The 22,612-nt window shown below is 42.0% G+C and overlaps 1 protein-coding gene across 2 annotated transcripts; it reads right to left on the reverse strand.

The window, feature by feature from the left end:
* Positions 1-882: 882 nt before the first annotated feature.
* Positions 883-21,352, reverse strand: ube3c (ubiquitin protein ligase E3C). 2 transcript variants are annotated; one of them, XM_077624752.1, is made up of 24 exons: positions 21,229-21,352; positions 20,653-20,761; positions 20,498-20,551; positions 20,359-20,433; positions 19,860-19,991; positions 19,661-19,776; positions 19,404-19,561; positions 19,097-19,250; positions 18,391-18,611; positions 18,160-18,311; positions 17,895-18,082; positions 14,663-14,749; positions 14,363-14,520; positions 13,655-13,881; positions 12,025-12,129; positions 11,864-11,951; positions 10,132-10,229; positions 9,921-10,053; positions 9,087-9,334; positions 5,958-6,170; positions 4,155-4,343; positions 4,019-4,085; positions 3,636-3,766; positions 883-1,889 (listed from the first exon to the last, which is right to left on the reverse strand). In XM_077624752.1, exons 2-24 carry the CDS (start codon positions 20,716-20,718, stop codon positions 1,719-1,721), a joined length of 3,231 nt encoding a protein of 1,076 aa, XP_077480878.1. In that variant the 5' UTR covers positions 20,719-20,761; positions 21,229-21,352; the 3' UTR covers positions 883-1,718. The 2 variants fall into 2 exon arrangements, with proteins under 2 accessions (XP_077480878.1, XP_077480877.1); XM_077624751.1 differs by having other exon boundaries at positions 14,360-14,520.
* Positions 21,353-22,612: the final 1,260 nt, after the last annotated feature.

Here is a 22,612-nt window from a genome sequence, read left to right on the forward strand (position 1 = left end):
TGCAACATATAAAACATGTACAAAATGTTTGTGTATCATTAAAAAAATTCCAAGGAAATTCTGCAGTAAAATTTGGTTGTCATTGCATTAACACGTTTCGACCACTAGAAGGTACCACATACCAAGAAAGAACCACCGACTGGGAATTGTACATCTCGTTTCTGCTGCAAACCAATTTATGGATCAGTTTTCTACTGTAGCAATAAAAAAATATATATTTTAAAGTTAATGTATTTTCACCACTTCTTTTAATTAGCGCTTCCAACATCAGGTTTTTAAACATTGATGAGGTAGGAAAACATGAAGTATGTTCAAAATTACATTTGGGGGAGAGAAAAACGTGAACTTTGCAAAGTTTTGTTGGAAAACAAACAGACTAAATTTTTAAATTTGCCCTTAAAAGGCTTTCATAGGCAGGCTAAAGTGTATTATATGCTGGGAATGATTCACAGCATCCCGCATTAACTTTGTCAGTTATAATCCATCACCAGGTAATAGTCCAGAATAAATCTCAAGGTAATTGAGATGAATCCCTCATTTCAATGACAAGTCGTCTTTTTTAAGACCCAATTACTACTTTGAGTCGGAGGCGGTAAAGGTTTGGGGGCTTCTGAGATATGAGATGTTGCAGAGGAGATGGCTTGGGTCCAAAAAGCGATGGATGACTGCGCGTGGATTTATGACAAACGCACACAAGCTTAATTTGCGCCCGGCCCGGTAATGCATCTCAAGGCCAGAATAGTTCTGCTCAGTGTTTCTTAACTGGATGTTACTTTAATTATATGTCAGAGGCCATTAAAAGCCAGGACAAATCCTTTTTTTCCTCTCTCCTTTGCGTTATATCTCCACGATTACCTTAAACAACCAACGAGAAGAGCAATCTGAAAAAGACCGAGATTTATTCATTTCCATTCATTCCGCTGCTGCTAACATTTGTAATCACGTGACACAATCGCTCCCTCACACACAGGAAGGAAACCTGTACAAATACTGAAGAAATAACGAATCATACAAGAGAACATGTACATATTCACAAATTCATCATCTAGTTGAATAAATTCACAAATCCGTCTGAACAAAAAGCTCGAAAGGGCCTCCCATGGTTATGACACTATAGGAATATTTGTAGAAATCGCAAAATGAACGCCACCCTGGCACGCAATTCACAGTCCCTCTATTCTTGTATTGCCTTTTCGATATAACATATGTTACCACATCGTCTTTGGTGGGGGATGAGGAAGAAAAAAAATATTTAAAAAAAAAAACAGCACACCAATGCCTATGTTCCATTGCGTGCCAAAACTACTTTTAAAAAACTTTTTTCGAACCCCAGTACAAGGGTCCTTGGTTCGCAAGGGTCTTAACATTTGATTGCTATATAATCATGGCCTGCTAGTGTTTGTCATTAAAAGTTACTAAACTTGACTTTCCTAACTTCTGCTTTCTCGATAAGAAAATGCTGCATTGCCACTTGCGTAAAACTTGTATGTTGAAAAAATTGCGAGTAGGTGTCGTGCAGGGGGAAAATGTCATTTCAGTTTCGTGACGAGCTAAATTTAAATGAACAAAAATTCTCCAAAATATTTTTTTTAAACAATCCAGCTACCCCCTCTTTAACACGATGGTCTAATAGGAGTCAACCCGCACACAGTCATGCACAACGAGCCCAGCCAATTCAGTGCACGCCTTTCCCCGGTTTTGTCCGCCATAACCTCAGCTCAGCTCAGCTCGAAGCCAGATGACGACTCGACGGCATAGAGCAGCTTGTTCCTCATCTGATGCTGGCTGTAGAACTCGGGCAGCTTGAGCAGGTTCATGCACGTGCTGGCCGTGGGCAGCCGGTCTAGGTCGGTGCCGCCATTGTGAACGCAGAACGCCGGGTACAGCTCCTAGAATCCGCCCCATACACCGCAAGGATACATTTTTAAAAAGGCGCTTGCACTTTGACCCAGCAGGGAATGCTCATTTCGTGGCGTCTATTCTGCGTTATGTTTTTGTGGAATATGGAATGTATTTCTCTTGTATTCTTATTTTGTATTCTTAGCATTAGCATCAAGAATAGAATTTCAGTGACACCTACTGGTCAAGGCCTGTCATCACTTTGTATATAGCACCTCCCCTTGTTGTTCCCGCCTTATGTTTGTCTCCGCCTACCTTGAATAAAAGTGCTTTCCGCTTTTCGGATGTGTATTTGGCAAAGCAGAGCTGCCAGATCGACGTGGGCTCTGTCGGTCCGCACCCCCCCCCCCTTTTTCGGAAGGGTGGGGGCGAACAAGAGACAAAGAAGCGAGCGAGCCGCATCGATAGCGGAAAGCAGCCTGCCACTTACCACTCCGAGAAGGCCGACGGAGTCTATAACTATTACATGCTTGGTGCCTCCTCTGCTTGAAGATTATTTTGATGTTGGGGATTTAGCCCTCACATCCCCCCCACCCCCCTCCCCCCGCCACCTCAACTGCCGACTGTGACATTGAACCTTTCCATCAACGGCAGCTGTGATTTCCTTCCCGCTTTTTCAAGTCAGCAAATACCCTATCATCCAATGGCTCTTCGGGGGCCCCGCCGCCACGACCCCATTTTACCCACAATTACCGTATTAAACTATCGTTGCTTATTGAGAAGCGCTCGTTACGCCGGCGATCGTTCGTGAGGAGAGGGAAGGGAGAGAAAAAAAGTGCCATTTCCATCATCTTTTTTAAATGGCTCTGCCTGACAGCACCTATATCTTTGCTAATGAATCCCGGGCTCCTTTCACGACAGCTAATTAAGGCGGAGCCGGCTCCAGCCGGGGGTCCGGGTCAGGGGGCCCGCCCCCGTCATCCACAAATTAACGCCCAGAGAGAGAGGACCGCCCACGCGTGCAGGCCAAAGTCAAATGGATTAAAAAAGGAGGAGGCGACAGGAGGTAACAGAAGGGATTTCTTTTAAGGAGTTTGGGTCCTTCGTTCTACTGCAGGACAACCATAAAGTTTTAGCAAGCTAATGACGTTAATAAAAAGATACAATCCCAATGGACATCTTTGATACTTCCCAAAAGGCCCCAATTAGAAATGTTGACTTGTAAAGTGCTTAAGTACAGCACCAGGATTTGATTCCAGAACCCATCAAGCATCAACGAGTAGTTTAAGGCTAGTTTTATCCATTTCAGTCAGCTCTTGAGTTTGACATTTTATCATTTTGAATAAATTAAAAAAAAAACGAACTGCTCTATGACCATAAAATAATGTTTTTCATAATCAAAGTAGTAAAGTTTAGTACGATGATTGTCGTTGCGATTTTCAAGTTAACGTGTTTTTTTCCTTCCAATTGAAGGTTCTTTTTAGCCGCCATGACTCAGCCACAATGGAAATGTTGTCACAAAAAAGTTCAAAAGTTGAACTGGCTACAGACTTGAAGAAAAAAAACAATATTTGTCTAGACCAAGCAGAGCAGGGTCAAGAACGAGAGTTAAGAAGTGTACCAAAAATTGGCATCTGGTTTAAAAAAAACTAATTATTCCACTTTAGTTTTTCCTTTAAACCTTGTAACCAACATTGACACCCTTAGGTAGCTTCTGTTGTATTTACGGTCGCATAATAATAAATTTCCCAATTTTCATAACGAGACAACGAACAAGATGTGCATTAAATCCAAACCTTGAAGCCTAGAAGAGGAGGTCGAGAGCAACTGGTGACGAACTTGAGCAGCTTGCGTTTTTCCTCGTCTGTGAAGCCTTCCACTACCTCCCAGAAGATCTGGATGACGGGATGCGTGGCGGTGTAACCACCTGCCAAGTCCATTAAAAAAACAATAAATTAAACTGAATACATTTTAATACATTTTTCCCTACCTTCAAATATATATATACAAACTGTCAAAACATTATCAAGTGTTAATCAGGATTTGGACAAACAACACAAAATTTAGTGACCATTTTCACAATGATTTTACTTGTAAACTGTGAAATAACTTTCAAACTATTACTTTTTAATAGTTGAAAAAACCCTGACATCATGGGTTGACATTTTAGAAATCTTACCAGAGTAGTTGGTGAACTTTTTCAGGTCATCAAGACAAATTGGAACATGAGCGCCAGATATTAGCACCTGTTAAAAAAGAAAAACAACATTTTAAACATGTTTTTGACATGAATCATCCTTTCAGCCACCAGTCACCTGAATCTCTTGCTGATCAAACATGCGCAGCCACTCCAGGTTGACCACATTTGCAATCCCCTGCCTAAAAGCCAGGGAGTGCGGCCGGATCTGTTTGTTGAGTCTGTAATCGGCCACCAGATGGATGTACGCGATCCGGTTAGCCGTGGTGACGGGTATGTCCTTTCCGCCTGGCTTCAGTTCCACTACCTGAGCAGAAATTATTTTTAACATCAGAATCGTGAAAGCCAACAGGCACCATCTTACAGTGAACAATTGAAAACCAAATTGCGAAAAGTCGAGGCTTATTGTAATTGTGTGAGGTGGATTGAACTCAATCAAAGCGAGGTAATTAAAATGTTATCCCGCAGCACTCTGATTAAAGGTGCGACTCCCCCCTCCGGCTTGTGCCCGTGGTTAAGTGCACCGCTAAATATAGCGCGGCCAATGAACATCTGCTCCAATACAATTTGGCCCCGGGTTCTCTTTTCATTAGCTTTAGAGCAGTTAGCGCTTGATAAAATGTGCTCATCGCGGTTCATAAAGGCGGGTTTATGATGACATCATAATGTCTGTGAGAGGACACGGACGGCTGACGGCCCATCGTGCGCTTTACGGGAGTCTTTCGTCGTTAATACCGTATCACGTTTGTCAATTTTGACATGGATTGTAATTGGTGCAGGTTTAAACGCTACTTTGCATGGGTACATTATGTGGTGGTCAGTTCTGCGGAAAAAAGATGGGCATCTTGTCTGAACTCAAGGTTTTTACAGCGAGATGGAAGCAATGGTTTTGTCAGTGGGAGCCTATGATGAAAAATGTTATAAATAGGGTTTAGGTCAGGGGATGGCCATGAAAATGTACCAAAAAGAGAAGAAACATTTTCTTTGTTGAATGGCTCCAAAATTCTCAACAATTTGGAACATCAACATTAAAAATGTTAAAGTGATGTAGTAAAGTAACTACACTTTTTTAGGACTAAATTGATTTTCATCACACAAAAAAAAGGTTATAAAAGTGAGTGCGGATTAGTAAAGGTGATTTACATTGGATTTGTCAAATTTGAGACTGTATAAATCTTTTTTTTTTCTCTCTTAACATCTTTGACAACATCTTGTAATCTTTTTAGACTAAAAGTCCTACTTAAACCCCATCTGTTGTCATTCGCATGATGAATTCCAGGCTTAAATGTACACATAAAAGCTTGACGTGGCCACTTGGAAAGTAAGATTAAAGCTCAAGACTAACATTTTCCCATTTCTCTTATAACCGAGACATACTGGACAGCTTATTTACTCAACAGTAAGACGTTAAACTGGAATTGACTCAGACCTTACTGACGTGGGCCAACAAAAAAACGGATAGCGATAAGATCCTTAAGAAGGGTGAGTCAGATTGCAATGGAATGAAAGTTGTTGCTCCAATTTTTAGCCTTCTGCACGGTACAGAGTGCGATTATGTGCTAATGTAGCACAATCGCTGCGCTTATCTAGCCATTCGCTATCTCTCGTTGGGGAGCAAATAGAGGGCAGGCTACTCATAGGTGTGTGCCTAATCTCCCGCAAATTAACCCGCCCCCCCATCGTGTTTGCCAAGGCTGCAATGCAACTCGGTCATTTTCAGGCGCTGTTTGACGAGAACTAATAAGACGCATCAAAGCCCTGAGCAAACAGCTCTAGCTCGAGACGTGCCTAAAAGATGCCGGTTGTTTCTCTCAGGTGTGCTGAGAGGTGTTTTCTAAACACACATGCCGAAAAAGTGATAATCGTGAATAAAAAAACTGTTGGTAATGACGCCTCGATCCAGAAAATGTGTTGTAATGACCTGAGCTTCTCCCAAATCGTTGTTGACCACCGTGAAGTTGAGGCCCAGCTCCTCCACGTCACCCTCGTAGCTCTTGAGGAAGAGAAGGTTCCGGTACATTTCAGGGTCCAGAGAGGCAAGGTGGTGGATGTCCACATCGGCGCTGGTGCCCAGCAGCTTGGACAGGAAGAAACTGGCAAAAGGCAACTCCACCAACATGTTTTCATATAGAGCCTGTGAAACAAACATCATACATTCGGTCTCAGGAAAATGTACATCTCAAATTTCATGTGTTTAACAAATTGATTTCTGTACACATAAGATAAAATACTTTTTACCATTACACTTTTAAAGATTTTTTTAAGCCCTGGCAGTATTTGGCCACCCGCTACTATATATAAATAGGTACTCGGATGTTTGGTCGCCAGACGTTTGGTCGCCGGACGTTTGGTCGCCCGGACATTTGGTCGCCCGGACGTTTGGTCGCCCAGACGTTTGGTCGCCGGACTTTTGGTCGCCGGACGTTTGACAACATGACAGAGAGTTTACTGTTGAAACCAGCTCTCAAAATTATATTCATGAGAGAGAGTTTAATATCTAAATATCTACTGTTGAAACCAGCTCTCAAAATTATATTCACCTGGGCGATCAAACGTCCGGCGACCAGACGTCCGGTCGCGATATAAATAAAATACAACAACAAAAGTACGTCTATTTAGTACTACTTGTGCATTCTGAATCCCCAATTCAAGCCTTGAGCGATCACCCTAAAAACTTTGGCCCATACAAAAACTTCATACGGTCAAATGCGTCAAATCCTGTTGACTTTTTCCGCGGAAAAGTCGTAAATCTGCTCAAACAACAGCGAGAAAGAGAGCAAAACACAATCCATCTAAAGCGGGACCGACCGGCATCCTCTCGGCCCATCTTAAACTTTTATAAATGCCACTTCTCACCTTGACCCAAGACACCATTAAGAAGCAGCGGCGGGCAGGTGACTCATAAAACCCCAAAGCTAATGTACTAGAATAGTCCCAAAAGGGAGGCCATTGGACGGGCTAAAATATGCGTCTCTTTATAAATGATAGCGCTAAAAACCTGACCACATCAGCTAAATGGATTATAAATCTAGAGGATTTCCATAATGCATGCATCTTAAACACACACGCACCCGGTCGTAAATCACGGCTATTTTCTAAACACGGGTTAATTGCGCAACTTCAAACATTGTCTGTTTTATATGCAAAATAATCCACTTAGTATTTTGATGGTGGCCAGTGCTCGTTGGGGACCATATGTGCCGCGTGGCCCCTTGGAACCTATCAATAACGTGCTTGCCGGGAAGAGGACGGGAAAGAAGGTGGCGGTGGTGGTGCTAGGGGGCATGGGGGGCTCGCGTCTTGTTTTTTCTCAATGCCACTTACTTTATTTACGAGTGTTTATTGCCAGAAATTGTGCCAAAATGACTCGGGGACGTTAAGAATTAATTATTATGGCGCCCGGGCGTTTTAATATAAGTGAGTGCAGTGGCAGCGCAATTAAAGCAGATCGAGGCGCCATCAGGTGGAATAAATGCCAACAACATTGCAGGTGCATTCTGTTGCCTGCCAAATAAATCCCTTAATTTACAACATTAGCCATCAATAAAATTATAATGCCTTTAAAAGGCATCATCATCCATCAAAAAGGGAGGCTTGCGGCTCTCACCTTCATAGTTAGGGAGCAAAAATGTGAGGGTGAAGAAGCACATTGGGAAAAGGTTTATATATAGGTTTACTGTACTGGATAAAACTGGCGGAAAGAAATATTTGGAAAAAGTACGCTTAAATAAGAGCAAGTGTGTTTGGGATGTCACACCACATACACAGCACTGGACTTCGTTGGTTCTTGTAGGCCATCTGCAGAAAAATGAAATAACTTCGTGGCCCGCAAGATGGCGCTGACGCCCACAAAGGTTAAGACTGACTGGTCGAGAACTTCCCAACTGTAACCTGTTTCCGTGTTTAGGCCTTAAATCTTTCTTACCTGTCACCCGGGTGGACAAGTGAGGAAGAAGAATGACGGGCGGCCGCTGCTTCTTATGCTCAATCCCATTTGGGTGAGTACCCCCAGCAGACAAGCCACTCACGCCTGTAATGCATCACCCCCCAGTAACAATGGCACGCCTCCGACATTAATTAACTATATTAATCTCCCGTGTCCTTTAAGCCGCGCCGGTGATGCAATCTCAATCTTTATAAAGGCTTTGCCTTTTATCCCGGCCACTAAACAAATAACGCCCAGGCCGATCAAAATGGTCGCTCAGACGACCACTTTTACGGCGAGAGGGAGGAACTTGTAGCGGGGTTAATTGAAAGTCAAACTCTCATTAGTGTTGAAGTATAGGGTGTTGTTGGAGAGAATACACAAAATGAATGCGCTGATAAGCACCTTTCATGTTCACCAAAATGGATAATCAACTCCTAATATGACAATTTTTACCTCTTCTGATCAATAGTTCAATAAGTGAATATAACTTTGGCTCCCAAGAAGAAGCACGTTTTTTTGAGAAGCAAAAGTTCAACATAGAGCAGAAGCCTGGACGATTGTGAGTATAAAACAGATCAAATTGCTATTAGCGCATGCTTATTTATGTGCAGTGTGCACGGATGCACTGATTTAGGGCCAGCCGAATGGCGATGACTACACAAACAAGAGGATAGAATCATCTACTAATGGAAGCTCTAATTGCGAAGCGGCCGCTTGTCAGAAGGTCATTCATCTAAACTACAGATGATAGCGCTTCATTTGAACATTCAGCACATGCTTTCTGAATGATTTGGAGCATTTATATAGTCCCACATCAGGAAAAATACTGGGGGGGGGGGAAAGCATCAAGTTGATTTAACTCTCTTCACGTGAATTACGGAAACTTCTTCAAATACCGCAATTTCTAGAAATAACGATGAAAGCAAAAGCGCATGAAGCAAAAGTGTCACATTCAAGAAACTATTTAAAAAAAAACAATTTATAATATAGAATATTTGTGGTTTTTATTTATTTTTTACCAAAATGTGACTATTTTATTAAACCATAACTAGAGACATAGCCTATACATATTCATATCGAAAACCTTGTATGCGATAAATCCAAAGAATTTTGAAATCTCACCTTCCCAAGGATCCTGCCAAGGAAGTAGTATTGGCGCGTAAAAGAGTCCCCCACCAGCGTCTCAGCAGCCGGGTTAGGGTACAAGAGGCCCTCGTTGGTGGTCTTGAAGACCCCCTGGTTGGGGTTGAAGCCAGACTTCAGGAGCTCGTTGAGGAACTCGCGGAAGATGCCGCCGCCATCAATGCCCGCCTCGTCCAAACCGTGGGCGTTCAGTAGGTGCACACGAATCCTTTTCTTTAAGTCTGGCTCTAATAAATTAAAACATATACTTCATTTTACAACAAAAATCCATCATTACAGTAAAATATATATATTTTTTAAAAAGGGTACAAACCCTTTCAGTGCCAAAACACTATCTTGACCACCAGAATATTCTAATCAACTTCCATATAAGGTCATCTTTCAGAATAATTAATGCATGTCGGTAAATCGGGAAGCTATAACTTACGGACACATAAATGATATAGATCATGTCTTCAGCCTACTACTCTTTTTAATCAGAGTGGGCCCCCGCCCGGGTGGCCTTTTCAATTCAAAACACAAAAGAGGTGACTTAAAATAATTGATTCCGTCTTTTATGCCTTCCATTAGAATAATCGGAAGCACGATTATGCGCCCCGCGCTTGGAATCCAATACGCCGTGGAAGGATATAAGCTAACCTTGATTTTTACCTTGATCCTTCATATAAAGATTTTATAGGGCTGAACAAGAGATTTAGACAGAGCATGAATGTTTAAAGCTCCACGCTTGCACTGTCTTGCCAAGAGTTTTCACCTTTTTCTAAGCGTTTTTCCAAAAAAAAAAAGGTAACAATCACATGAACGTGGGCGCACCATTTTCTGGGGAGAGTTTGTCGTAGGCGTCTTCGTAGATGTAGTTACGTCGGATGGTGACGACGATGCCGTTGGAGAAGGGCCCGTCCCCCTGCACGTCCCGCTTGTCGGCAAAGATTAACCTTTGGAAGATCTAACACACCACATTGGAAGATTAGAGGAATAGAGGTAGATTTAAGGATGCATATCCCATTTCAGAACAGTGCGTTACCTTGACACGCTCCTCGAAGGGAACGACAAAAGGGAGCTCAGTGAGGATGGCTAGATGTCTCTCCTCTGACACGGACAGCTGAGGGGGCTCCGAGCCCACTGCAAAAAAAGCAAGACCCACAAATTAAAACCGGAAAGTTTCTCACATTTAAAACCACTAAATCAACTTCTTCCTTTGGAGTTTTTACAAATAGTCTAAATTAAGTCAAGTTTCTTTAACTTCATCAAATCAAAACACTGAATGACATCTGCTCTCAGCTTTCCATACAGCACGTGTCAAAGTGGCGGCCCGGGGGCCAAATCTGGCCCGCCGCATCATTTTGTGTGGCCCGGGAAAGTAAATCATGAGTGCCGACTTTCTGTTTTAGGATCAAATTAAAATGAAGAGTATAGATGTATATTAAATTTCCTGATTTTCCCCCTTTTAAATCAATAATTGTAATTTTTTAATCCATTTTTTCTGTTTTTAGTTCAAGAATCATTTTGTAAAATCTAAAAAGATATTTAAAAAAAGCTAAAATAAACATTGTTTTAGATCTATAAAAAAACTGAATATTCAGGGCTTTTAATCCAGTTCTTTTAATCCATTTATAAAAAAAATCTAAATATTATATCTAAAATGGTCCGGCCCACACGAAATCAAGTTCACGTTAAAGCGGCACGCGAACCAACCCGAGTCTGAAACCCCTGCTATCCAGTATACACACCATTTTTTGCACCAACCAGAAAAGGCAAAAAAGAAAAAAAACACAAGTCATAGGCCCATCCAAACTATATAAAGTGTATTATTCCAGAAAAAACAGTCCAAGTGCTGCAGGTTGCCCACCCGTGCAGTAAATCGAGCCGTCCACCCGCCTAACGAGCACGTATCCATTAAGTTGATGTTTGTTTTCTATTAAACTCCAGATTTAGAATGCTACGCCCAAATAGGAAGGGGGGAAAAGCGCCACAATAGCAAAACTCCTCACTTAGCCTCCACTCCAGCTCAATTATTCCACTCAATTAGTCAGTCTGATCTGCATTTTGCCATCAAGTTTCCATCTTTAAGGAGAAATATGGCCTCCGTCAGGGTGCTCAATACGTCGCTCGTTCATCAGCTTGGGGGAGGAGGACGAGTGGCGGGGGTGACGTCCATTTAAGGAAATGAGAAAAGGAAAGAGCAAACAGCAGCGGGCGATGTGGCCGAGTTCAGCAGGTACTTTCAGGCTAATTGAATAGAGGCCGTACAGCCTGGGAGTGACATTAAGGCAGCTCATACACACATTGTTATCTGCTTGTTTTCACGCCGTGCATTCACGCACACAAGCGCCTTTCCTGGCTTTTAAAAAGTCCTCACTACATGATGCATTACAATAATTCAAATATTATTACAGATGACGGGATAGTCAGCAGGAAAACGAATCATATTTTTTTTTCTGCTCCATCCCAGGCCTTTAGAAGGCAATAATACTTATGCATAAATAAATAATGACTGATGTCAAGTCCACTAAGACTCGATTGCAGTATCGATTTCTTCCCGTGGCTGCCATTCAGTTTGAGCCTTTTTACTTTTTTGGGGGTCCAAAAGCAAGAATATTCATGTGCGAAAACCTTTTTTATATGTTTTGCTTGGGATGGTTTAACAAAGAACTTCCCTGATGGTTAGTTTGAGTGTCGTAAGCACTGCATTATTCAGAATAACATGTTTTTAGACAGTTTAAAAAAAGAACAGACCCCAAAAATGTTTAAATTACCATCTAGTGTTGACTGAAGGGGTCCAATGCGACCCATCCTTCGCGTTCGCCACACATGTCGGGCAGACGGCACGTAGAGCTGAGTAACCTAAACACAGAAAGAAGCATTGCCTCCACTACCAGTTGATGAATATAATGACTTTTCACGTCACAAACATTACCTTATCGGCTCGAATGTTGACCTCCTGAGACAGCCAGTGACCCGACGGGCAGAAGGGTCGCCGGATGTCGCGAGCTTTCAACATCTTCACCAAGTTCGTGATGACCTGGTGGGCAAATGGCTGCGTTAAACCAACTGTCGCCAAAAAAAACGACATTGCATTGCAGGGAATAACAGAATGTATTCTTCCTGAACATTTTGGTGGAAGAGCCATCATTTAACCTCCCTGCACAAAGACCTTTTAAATTAGTTTCTGCGTCCTGCCATAACAGTAACAGCGGGACAATTTCCATATAACGCTTTGGCCGAATGGTCAAAATCGAAGAGTTCTCCACTAAAGCACGTCATTTTCATAGGACGCCAATCAATCCCGCGACGTCGGGCAATAATGTCGAGTGCAAAACGCTGTAAATGGAGAATGGCGATGGGTTCGGAGCGTGCCTAGCCCCTGACTCCCAGAATGAATAAGCATTCCTTAATTAGCCCATCGGGTTAAGTGCGAGCCTTAATGGGCCTTTCCCAAACTCCGGCGTGACATGGTTCTCCAAACATGGCCAAGAAGAAAGTTCCATTAGGAATATTAATACAAGCTTAGTTGATCATTTTCATTCAATTAGCTTCTTTCAATTAAATAGATAGCTCGACAATGGGGCCGATAAAAGATGGGGAGGGACGGCTGATGACACGAAGCAAACATTAGCGTGGTAGGGGTCACGCGGCGTTAAAGCGACTGTAAATCCCAGCGCTCAATTTGGAAAATGCACTTTCCCTGCTCCCCACTTCTTTAATGGGTCGTTTTCGCTGACAAGAGGCCTTTGAGCGGATCTTTTATGAAAATCAACCCCGCTGGCTCCTCAGGTATTCACCCACCTTGCGTAAAAGAGCGGTCACTTTCCAAGCTCGGCAGTTAGCTGCAAGGTCGCGTAATCACTTTTTCGTGCAATTACAGCCAGACACGCCAAACGAGGTAGGAAAAAAAAAAAGATGTATTTTCCGTCTCATTTACTTTGGGTAAATAGCCAGCGGACGACCTCCACAGCTGCTCCTCCTTCTATTTACCCATTTATTGGAGTATGCTTGATTTCCACCACAGTAGAAGTCAATCACTAAGCACGGAAGGCCGTACTGGCAATCCACTCATGCTAATGTGTGTTTTAATAAATCTAATGCTGCTTGTTTTTATTGTCTCTAACAGCTTCGCTTAAGAATCATATCCAGAGTACAGTGGTACCTCTACATACGAGCAGCTCTACCTACGAGATGCTCGAGATACGAGGAACATTTCGAGCAAATAATTAGCTCTAGATACGAGAAAAATTTCGAGATGCGAGAAAGCCAGGTGGCCATGACATGAAAGGCTGTTTATCATTGTAGCGCACTGTCTTTTTTGCCGCATCTCTTTCGTGTATAGTTCATTTCAATGGGAAATGTTTGTTCGAGTTACGAGAAGATCGACATACGAGCTCAGTCCCGGAACAAATTAAGTTCGTATGTAGAGGTACCACTGTATACAGTATTTGCACTTGACTGCTTGGATATTTTTCTGATCACCATACCTGCAACTCACTCTTTTATTCTCAGACAATCTGTGCTTTTTGTTTTGTTTTGATGGCGTACGATAACGCACTGACCTTAAATAGTTGCACCCAGCGTTTCTGCTCAGCCTGAATGCGCAGCTGCACTTCCGCGTTGGTCTTGACGCCGACGCTGCGGAAGGCCGCCATGTATTCTTCACGGTGCTCTGTCTTGGTTTCCGGGTAGGCCAGATTGATGATGCCCAGACACGCGTCCCTCAAACAGCGGGACAGAGTCACCAGCTCCGTCAGGGTGAAAGGCATCATGGACGACTGCGTCTGGCCTGTCCAAGGGAGGTGGACAAACTCTATGAGGACGCCCATTGCAATCGACAATATACCAAACCAGTGGTTCTCAACAAATGTACCGATTGCTACAGACATATTGCCGACATTACGTTGCTAGAAAATAGACCTAGGTAGGGCATAGAAATTTAAAACTAAAACGCTAATTCCGAAAATGAAAAAGAGAAAAAAAACAGTTTAAGAAAAAACTTCATTGGTCTCTATTGATAATATAGTCAATTGAAATAGTGGTTGCAGGCACCTGAGCACTTAAATAAAGGAATGAATAATGAATTCTAAATGCATTTTTAAAAATATTCACATTAATTTTCTGGTGGAAAATGTGGGGCGGCAGCTAATGAGTACGAAAACGCTCATGTTTTAAGGCTAGAATGGCTTGAATGATATGCAAAATCCAGGAGCTCACACATGATAGAATTTGCATTGTAATTGTGAGTGACATGTCATAAAAACTACTACCTTCCATTTCGTGCCCAAAAAACTCGGTATCGTGCACTGAGATAAGCGAGTGGCTGAAAAGGGAGCTGAAGAGGTAGAAGAGCGGAATGATGCGGTTGGAGTCTTCGTAGGACATGGGCGAGCCTCTGGAGATCAGTTGCAGCAGAGAAACCATGGACCTGAGGAACAAAGAGGACATGGCTTGTTTTGTCATGATGTGGAATGTTAGATTCTGCAAAAGTTTGATGCTACCACGTCATCTGGAGATCTACTGCTAACAAATCACATATCACAAGAAGAATTTCATCAACAATTGCTCACCCAGTGATCATCTTGGTGGTCATGGAGGTGATCAGGTGCCACAGATGCCGCAGGAAACGTGCATTGAAGGCTAAACTGTACAGAAGTCTGCACAACAACAAAAGAGGGAGCGGAAGAGAGGTTGCATTCAATGTCAACATTCATCATTCAGAGCTTTAACAACCTGGTGACAAAAACTGTAAAATGACTCTTCGCGAATGTGTGCTCCCTGTTAACCAAGAGAGGACACATCAGAAATAAATGGAACTGTTCACCAACACGGCATCTTCTTGGTCACCCCTAGCCAAAAAGGAGATTAAATGAGCCATTAAGCTTTATTTAGGCGAGGCACCTTCCATTAGTAAACTAGTTGCTGCTACGAAGGGGGTCATAAACAGCTTCCTGCTGGAGCCCCATTTAACTTAATGGCCAAGGGGGAGATCGGGACAATGGGAGGTGCAGGTGGGGTCCTCGCTGTGACCTCACGGTGACAATCCTGCTTGCACACTCACGGGGAATTACGTGATAACGCCGAGGTGGGCCTCGCATACCTCGCCTTTGGTAGCGCCGAGGTGCGAAGCGGCTCTTTGTTCGAGGGTTTGTGTGTGTTTGCCCAAGCTTCGAAATTGCATTGCTGTTCACAAGAGAAGGTGACAATAACGTGCCAAGTATGCCAGCAGGCCTGGCGGTTAATACTAAGTAACTGGTTTTATGACCACTTGCATCAAATTTGAATTTTTTTCTGACCATAAAGTGCACCCTCAATGAATGGGGTTATTTTCATAAATATGACATTTGATTATAAGGCGCAGAAGCACTTTTGTTATCAGTTTTGCAATGAAGTCATTATAGTTTTATTTATATCTGGATGGATGGCGATAAAATCTAGTTATGTTCCAAAAAAATAGACTGAGTTGACAATACCAAAATTCAAAGACCGACCGGCACACTGTTGATTATGGGGAAAAATAAAGGATTTTGTGTTGGGTAAAAAGTCATCGGGACATGATTGTCAATGGCGCTGCTCAAATTCCGCCTCTCCAATCAACCAATACAAAAGTGGCGACCCCCAAATGGAGCTGACCTAAAGCTCGATAAGGAAGACTTGAAAAATGGTCCATGGCCTACCACACTCCATCTGTCAGCGCTATAAGGCTCTGGAGAAAAGCTTAGGAAGGAAAGTGCTGCAGCGTGCTCATAACAAGGCGCCCGGGTGTTTGATTGAGATGGGAAACAAAGCACTAAATGCCAGCTGACAAGCTGATTTACAGCCCACCAAAACCCCCTTTTCAATCATGGAATGAACCGCTAATAAACAAAGTCGAAATGGGCTGTGAGGGGTAGAAAAAAAATCTGCGATGAATCATAGCCACATCATTTCATTTCAAGGGTCTAAAGAGAAGTTTGTATTTTTGACTCCTGCGTATAAACCTTATCAGAATCACAGAAAGGGTGCCTGTCGCTAATAGGCAATTCAAACCATCAAAATGGCATTAGAAAAAGAATTGCTCCAAATCTATTGGAGGTCCCGACTTTGAGAATATTCGTGAAAAACAGGGTTGGCAAGAAAAACCCTGAAAGCTCCTTTTTTCCCCCTTCAGCGGATCAGCTCAGTAAATCAAGACAAGGATGCAATTTGCTCCCCTTAGCCTCTTGTAAAGCTATCCCGTCCACTCCGGCAGTGATTAATCTTCCTCGGCGAGCTAATTATTTTGTACAGATATCCGATAATGATGGAACTCGAAGGGCGGGATTTATGGGGAAAGTGGCGGAAAGGAAGAAGGGACGCCATAAAAAAATTAAGGACATTAACAGAGCGCACTTTGGATTCTCCTGGCGAGGCAAATGTACAATTATGAGTCAACTGTCTTGTTCTCGTTGTAAATTTCAAACACGGAGACGTAAGACATCAGGTTGGTCACGCGTGAGAATTTGGAGAATATGAACATTGTCGTAATCATGTTCAATAGCGACTACAGACAAGTTAAATTGAAAAAATGTATTACTGTTTGACAAAAAATACAAATAGAAAGGAGTAAAGTTGCCAAGAAATGTTGAAATACTGCATGACTTTGGAAAATGTTTTTTTAAATTTAAAAAATCCTTACGGAAAGGACTTTATTTTAATTTAAATTTAATTTTCTTAAACTAACACTGGCATAATATTTTTGAAATGCCTCATTTTCTTTGCTTTTTATTTAATACAATTCATCTTGCTTTACTGTGCCATCCATTTTGAATCAGAATATATATAAAGATATATAACATAAAAATTATACATATTTTAACAACATTTTAACTATGTCTAAGGTTAACATCTTTTGGTCAATAGGTGAACAACCCTGTCCCAGCTCTCTGCCATTGCTCTAAATTGCATTGTACTTTTGTTAGTTTTATAAAGCTGAATTTCAAGACCGTGGATTCTATAAGACTGTTGAACATAAATACCTGATGATTCCCTTTTTTTAATTAACTTTTTCCAAAACATGATGGGCTGCCTTAACCCATTCTCTGGCATTGCATAGGCGAATAGATTAAACATATTGCCACCAATGGCCGTTCATAAGTTAATGAATAACATATCAGATGACATTTTTCATTATCTTGATCGCTCATCTGATTGCTTTCACAGCTATAAAATGTATTTATATAATTCCACAATACCCTCATCAAATTTCGCTTGCTTGGAGGTAAGTGAGCACAGTTGAAGTAAGCCGTACACATACAAATCATGAGGCTTTTACTAATGATTAACTGGAGCAGGTTGACCAAGCACGCAAGCTCAAACACGAGCAGGCAATCAGCACCTCCGACATCCTGGCCCTAATGTAATCAGCCCCCCGAGAAGAGGTAATTGCCCTCATCCAAAGCTGACAGCTTCACTGACATCTTCTGCTTCCTCTCAACGGTTGTAAATGCCGGCGGGCTGCGCACTGCCGACGGCTGCCCTTCTTTCCCCCTCTTTGTGCCATTATTTACATACTGCTTACTGCGCGGAAAATGTGTCGGGATGCTCTTTTTTTCTCAGGGGGGGCTGCCGTGCGAGGCTAATTGTGCAAATATAAATGGACTTATAATTTAAGGGTTCATAATTTAAGGGTTTTTTAAACTGGAATTAATCGATGACAGAGGTCCAATCCATTTCAGGGGCTGACAGTGAATGATCACAGCCAGTTATCCACAGTCCAAAAAGGATTGGACATCTATCGTAAGCAATAAGTGACAACTTCTCCTTGTTAATGTTGCAGCCCACCTGACTTTGGGAACCAGGAGACGATGCTGGACCATGAGCGTGTGACAGATGGACGCCATCATGGTGAAAACCTCCTCGCTGGCCGAGTCCCTCCACACCAAGTTGAGCAGCGTGTTAGTCTGCAGCTTGGTGTCCATCTTACGCACGCATTCGTCGGTGATCAGCTGCACGGAGATTCGACTGTCATCCTAACCGGTGAGTGCAGAAAAAAAATGTCACATCAATGACAGTTCTCTACAAACGCCTCGTAACGCGAGTATGGTACCTTCATTGGCGGTGGGTGAACGTCAGCATCATCTTCGTCCTCAGAGTCACTGCCCACCGCTGGCCGGCTGCAGCTCTCGGTCACCGGCAGCAGAGGCAACAGTGTCTGAAGGGCGCTTAAATACAGAAGCAGGCCTTCCTCAGATAGTGAACCTGCCGATATAACATCATGTGAAGGCGGCTGACAGTCGATCGCTAAATCGGGTACGTAGACGTTACGGTCGCTACCCACCTAAACAGTTCTCTCCCGCAGAGAGGACAAAGTAAAATATCCAGGGCGCCCGGCTCTGGGCGACCGGGGAGGTGGTGACGGTGCCCTGGAGGGAGCTGAGGAAGCCCTCGAAAGGGAAGGCGAGACGAGGGTCCGACAGGGCGGGGATGAAAAAGTGAAAGATCTGCTCGGTGAACGGCGCTGAAATAAACTCCTCGGTAAAGGCGGCAAAGACAAAATGCCTGCAAAAGATGGGGTGAGAACATACATGTTTAAATGGAATTAGAATGATGAAGGGGTCAAAAAGAGAACCAATTAAGAGTTACAATGAGGTGCAGACTTTATGATGTGTAAGGCATGTTGATCACTGCGCTAAGTGACTACTCGGCTATTATCTACCCAAACAGAGCTTCTTTGCATGGCTCACATCTGGCACAAACCCCCCTTACGTCAAGTCCCCACACTCACATAATGAGCTGTCAGACTACATGTGTATACACAAAGCCCTCTCACTCCCACCTCGCTTTTCTTCAAAGAAGAAAAGAAGCCCCCTCAACGTTTGCTCTCAAGTTCGTCTCCGACTCGCGGCAAACATTCACGTATTTTACTTGGAGGGAAAAGAACGTGCCTTTAGAGTTGGGGGGGCTTTTACAGCTTGTTGTAAATTGACTTCAGTGTTGACTCCCGGAGACAATACAAAAGTTAAATAAAAAAAGGCATGTCGTACCGGGCGCCTGCTGTGCAGGAGGAGTAGCTAAAGTGCAAAGGTTTGAGGATGTGATCCAATAGTGTGCTTGCCAGGGGACTTGAAGGCGAGTCAGTGTACTCCAGACTGGGAGGGAGGCGATGATTCACCAGATTGTACAGCGACCTGTAGTATCCTGAAATAAAAAAATAAAACTAGAGTTGCCCTGATCACATATTTTTTTTGAAAAAAAAGAGGCATGAATTGGCTTTTTAGAGGTGCACCTAATCCTATAAATAACATATAACAATAACCATTGTGTTGACATTCAAACAGAGAATGTCCATACCCTTCTGGACCATATAGTGCAAAATCTGCTCCACTATTTGCGCCACATCGTTGACGTCGGCCATAACGGGAAGGTAGATTTTCTCTGAAGAAAAGACTTCCAACATCCTCATGGGCACGGACACATTTAAGCTGTCATCGGTGCAGTTCTTTAAGAGTCTATTGGAAAGAGAACAAAGAGACAACCTCTATTTTTATGGTCATGTATGAGCAATAGTCAATAATCATTTCCAGATAGTCATTGGAATGTGAAGATACCTGCAGCAGAATCCGAGTAGTCTCTTAATCTGAAATACACACGTCTGTCTGTGCGGCCCCACTAGCATTTTGACAAACTGACAGTTGTGTTTCACCAGGTTCTGACACAGCCATATCTGCTCAAAAAAGACAAACACAAATAGAATATTGAAGTAGAAAAGACAAGGAGTGCTGAGTGTAATAAAAGCTGTTTTCTCACCAATCTATGTGCATCCACGCTCTGTCTGTAGAAAAAGATAAGCTGCCTGCACAACAGGCTGAGCGTGGGCGCTTCTAAAGTGTGCTGTGTTCGGCTGGCGCACTCGTCAAAAGTAGCTCTCTGCATGGCATACTGCGAAAAATTTCCCAAAAATCAGAAACAACTTCTCCCAATTATTTAATGACATCACACATGAAGACTAAACTTGGGCAGAGAAATATAAACAATGAGATTAAAGTTCTCATTACGGGAGATTAAAGATGAATGTTTTGAAGGAGCAAAAAAAAGGTAAACAAGAATCAAATATCTTTAGTATTTTGAGACTACATAAATGACACCACAAGCAATAAGTCATACATTCTTTTTCTCAGAGAAATTGTTGATATATTCGAGATGAAAAAAAAATTATATGATTGAGACAGTATTTTTTTATTTTTTCTAAATTGAAATTATAAAATGTACCATAGTTCAGAGGGAGACCATTACACTGCTACCTTACCTGTCGTTTCAAGTCTTGGTAGCCACGGATATAGGACTGAATAATGATGGCATTCTTCAATCGTTTCCTATCATCCTGGGACAAGAAAAATACCACAATGAAGAGGAGAGGTGCTAGATGAAAAAAAAGAACATGTTACCTCTCTTTTTCTTCTTTCTTCTTGTGTGCGATGCAGCAGAGATGCTTTCGCTTCCTGGGAGAAATTACATAAGGTTGTATATACATTGAGGCTCCAGTATATCATATTGGAAAATACATATAGATAAAAATAATAAAAAGAAAAGAAAATCCTACCTTTTTACTTGCTCCCCCGAGTGACACCTTGGGTCTCGTCTTGAAATCGCCCTCGAAGCTGAACATCTTTACCTCTTTCCCATTGACTGATGGTGATATTGACACTTATCCCTGGACATAAAAAGGTCAAATCAAAGTGTATGAATGAGATGGAAGTAGGGAGAGAACAATCAAGCTACTTAGTTGTGATAAATTGAAGATCGTCTACATCTCAACTGTTTTATTTGTAACGGATTGCATTGTAATGTGACATTTGTTATGGTTTGCTTCGACCCGGTGAGCTAACCGGCATCCTTAGTTAGCAAATGACTCAGCAGGCGGGCTACGATCACGGCCATCTGCGTTTTCAGATCGATCGTATCAATACTTTAGACTCAATATTGTTGATCAGCGGTATTCTCCAATCTTATAGACGCGCGTGGAACTATTTTGTTGATGTAGGAGACGGAGCTAAGTGGGTAGCCAAAGAGCTAACACTCGTATGCGTTCACGCCGGGGTATCCAATATTTGGAGATCTTTTATAGTAAAATGGAACGGATGCAAATCCGGTATAGTAACAGCAAGTTGATCGGTTACCTTAGAGGTGTGAACTGCGTGGGGATTGTGATTATTGGGTATTTGTTTCAGTTGAATCGTTGCGTGTTATTTCCCTGCACTCGCAAGTCAATACAAGGGGAGCCTTGATTGCTTCCGCTTCCTGTTAGATCAGCAAAGCCGATTGGCTGAAATTCACGCCACTAAAAACGTCACTTGCTGCGTTTGGTAACTTCTTGAATTCGTCTAATTTTCGATGTATTCAAATATACCATAAAATTAGTGATACTTTCTTATTTTGTCAATCATAGGGAAAATGTTTTATGATCAGCTTTGCTTTACATGTATTTAAACGAGAGTTGTATTTTTACCTTTGCACAACACCCAAACATTGTAGCACTCTAATTTCCAGGGGTACCGGAATGCGTCACGGAACACCTACAAACCGGAAGCTTTCTCTAAAGAACAACATGGAAAAATTTGATACAGTACATGCAATAAAACTGCAAGAACAAAAAAATAGATACTGAATTGAAATATAATTTTAAACAACTCCACATTTTTAATGTCTGTGGTTTCAAATGGTAAAATGACATTAAATGCCACATCAATAATTGACTTTTCATAATGAACACATATCCCAATTAATAGGATATAACAAGGCTATTTGTCATGTTGATTTGTATTGCAGTTAATTGTCTCAATCATTAAGGGGATTTCATGGGAGGCAACAAGTTTTGGTCCCCACCGACCCCTTCTTTCCTTCTTCTTGGATGTGATGAAAAAAGGAGGAGGGGGGATTGGGGGTCATAAATCTGGTCAAAGCCAATTGTAAATGGCTCCATATTTCACTGCAACCTTAATAGAAATATTCATGCAGCATTTTAATGAAATTAAATCAGCAAGATGGTGACGCGCACTCATCATCCACAGCCATATTGGAAATAATTATTTGAAAGATATTTTCAAATGTAAGCTCTATAATAAAATCTAAGTAAACATCATACTAGAAAAAATATCATGCTAATGCATCCAAGATTTACAAATAAAGATAAAAATAGATACAAATATTATATGAAAGAGACTTATTTACAAGTCAAAAAGAGTTATTTTCCTGCATTATAGTTACAATAATTGTTTTTAAATTTAGGTTTGAAATACATATAGAAATAGTACCATGATAAATACATGACTGGTCTTTATATCTCTGAAGAAAACTGACATATTACGTATATTACATTATATTTGCATGATATTTAAACCTCAGTTCAAGGTCATGTATATTTCAAGGCAGGCAATGATACTTTTTTAGTGCCACTGACAGCGATATATGTCCAATCCCTTTGAACCATCCTTCCCAGGTTAAACGGATTGGACGTCTATCGTCTTCAATGGCAGCCACTTAGTTCAATAGCCCATCAAGGG

The sequence above is a fragment of the Stigmatopora argus genome, chromosome 17 (genome assembly GCF_051989625.1).
Source record: "Stigmatopora argus isolate UIUO_Sarg chromosome 17, RoL_Sarg_1.0, whole genome shotgun sequence".
NCBI lineage: Eukaryota > Metazoa > Chordata > Actinopteri > Syngnathiformes > Syngnathidae > Stigmatopora > Stigmatopora argus.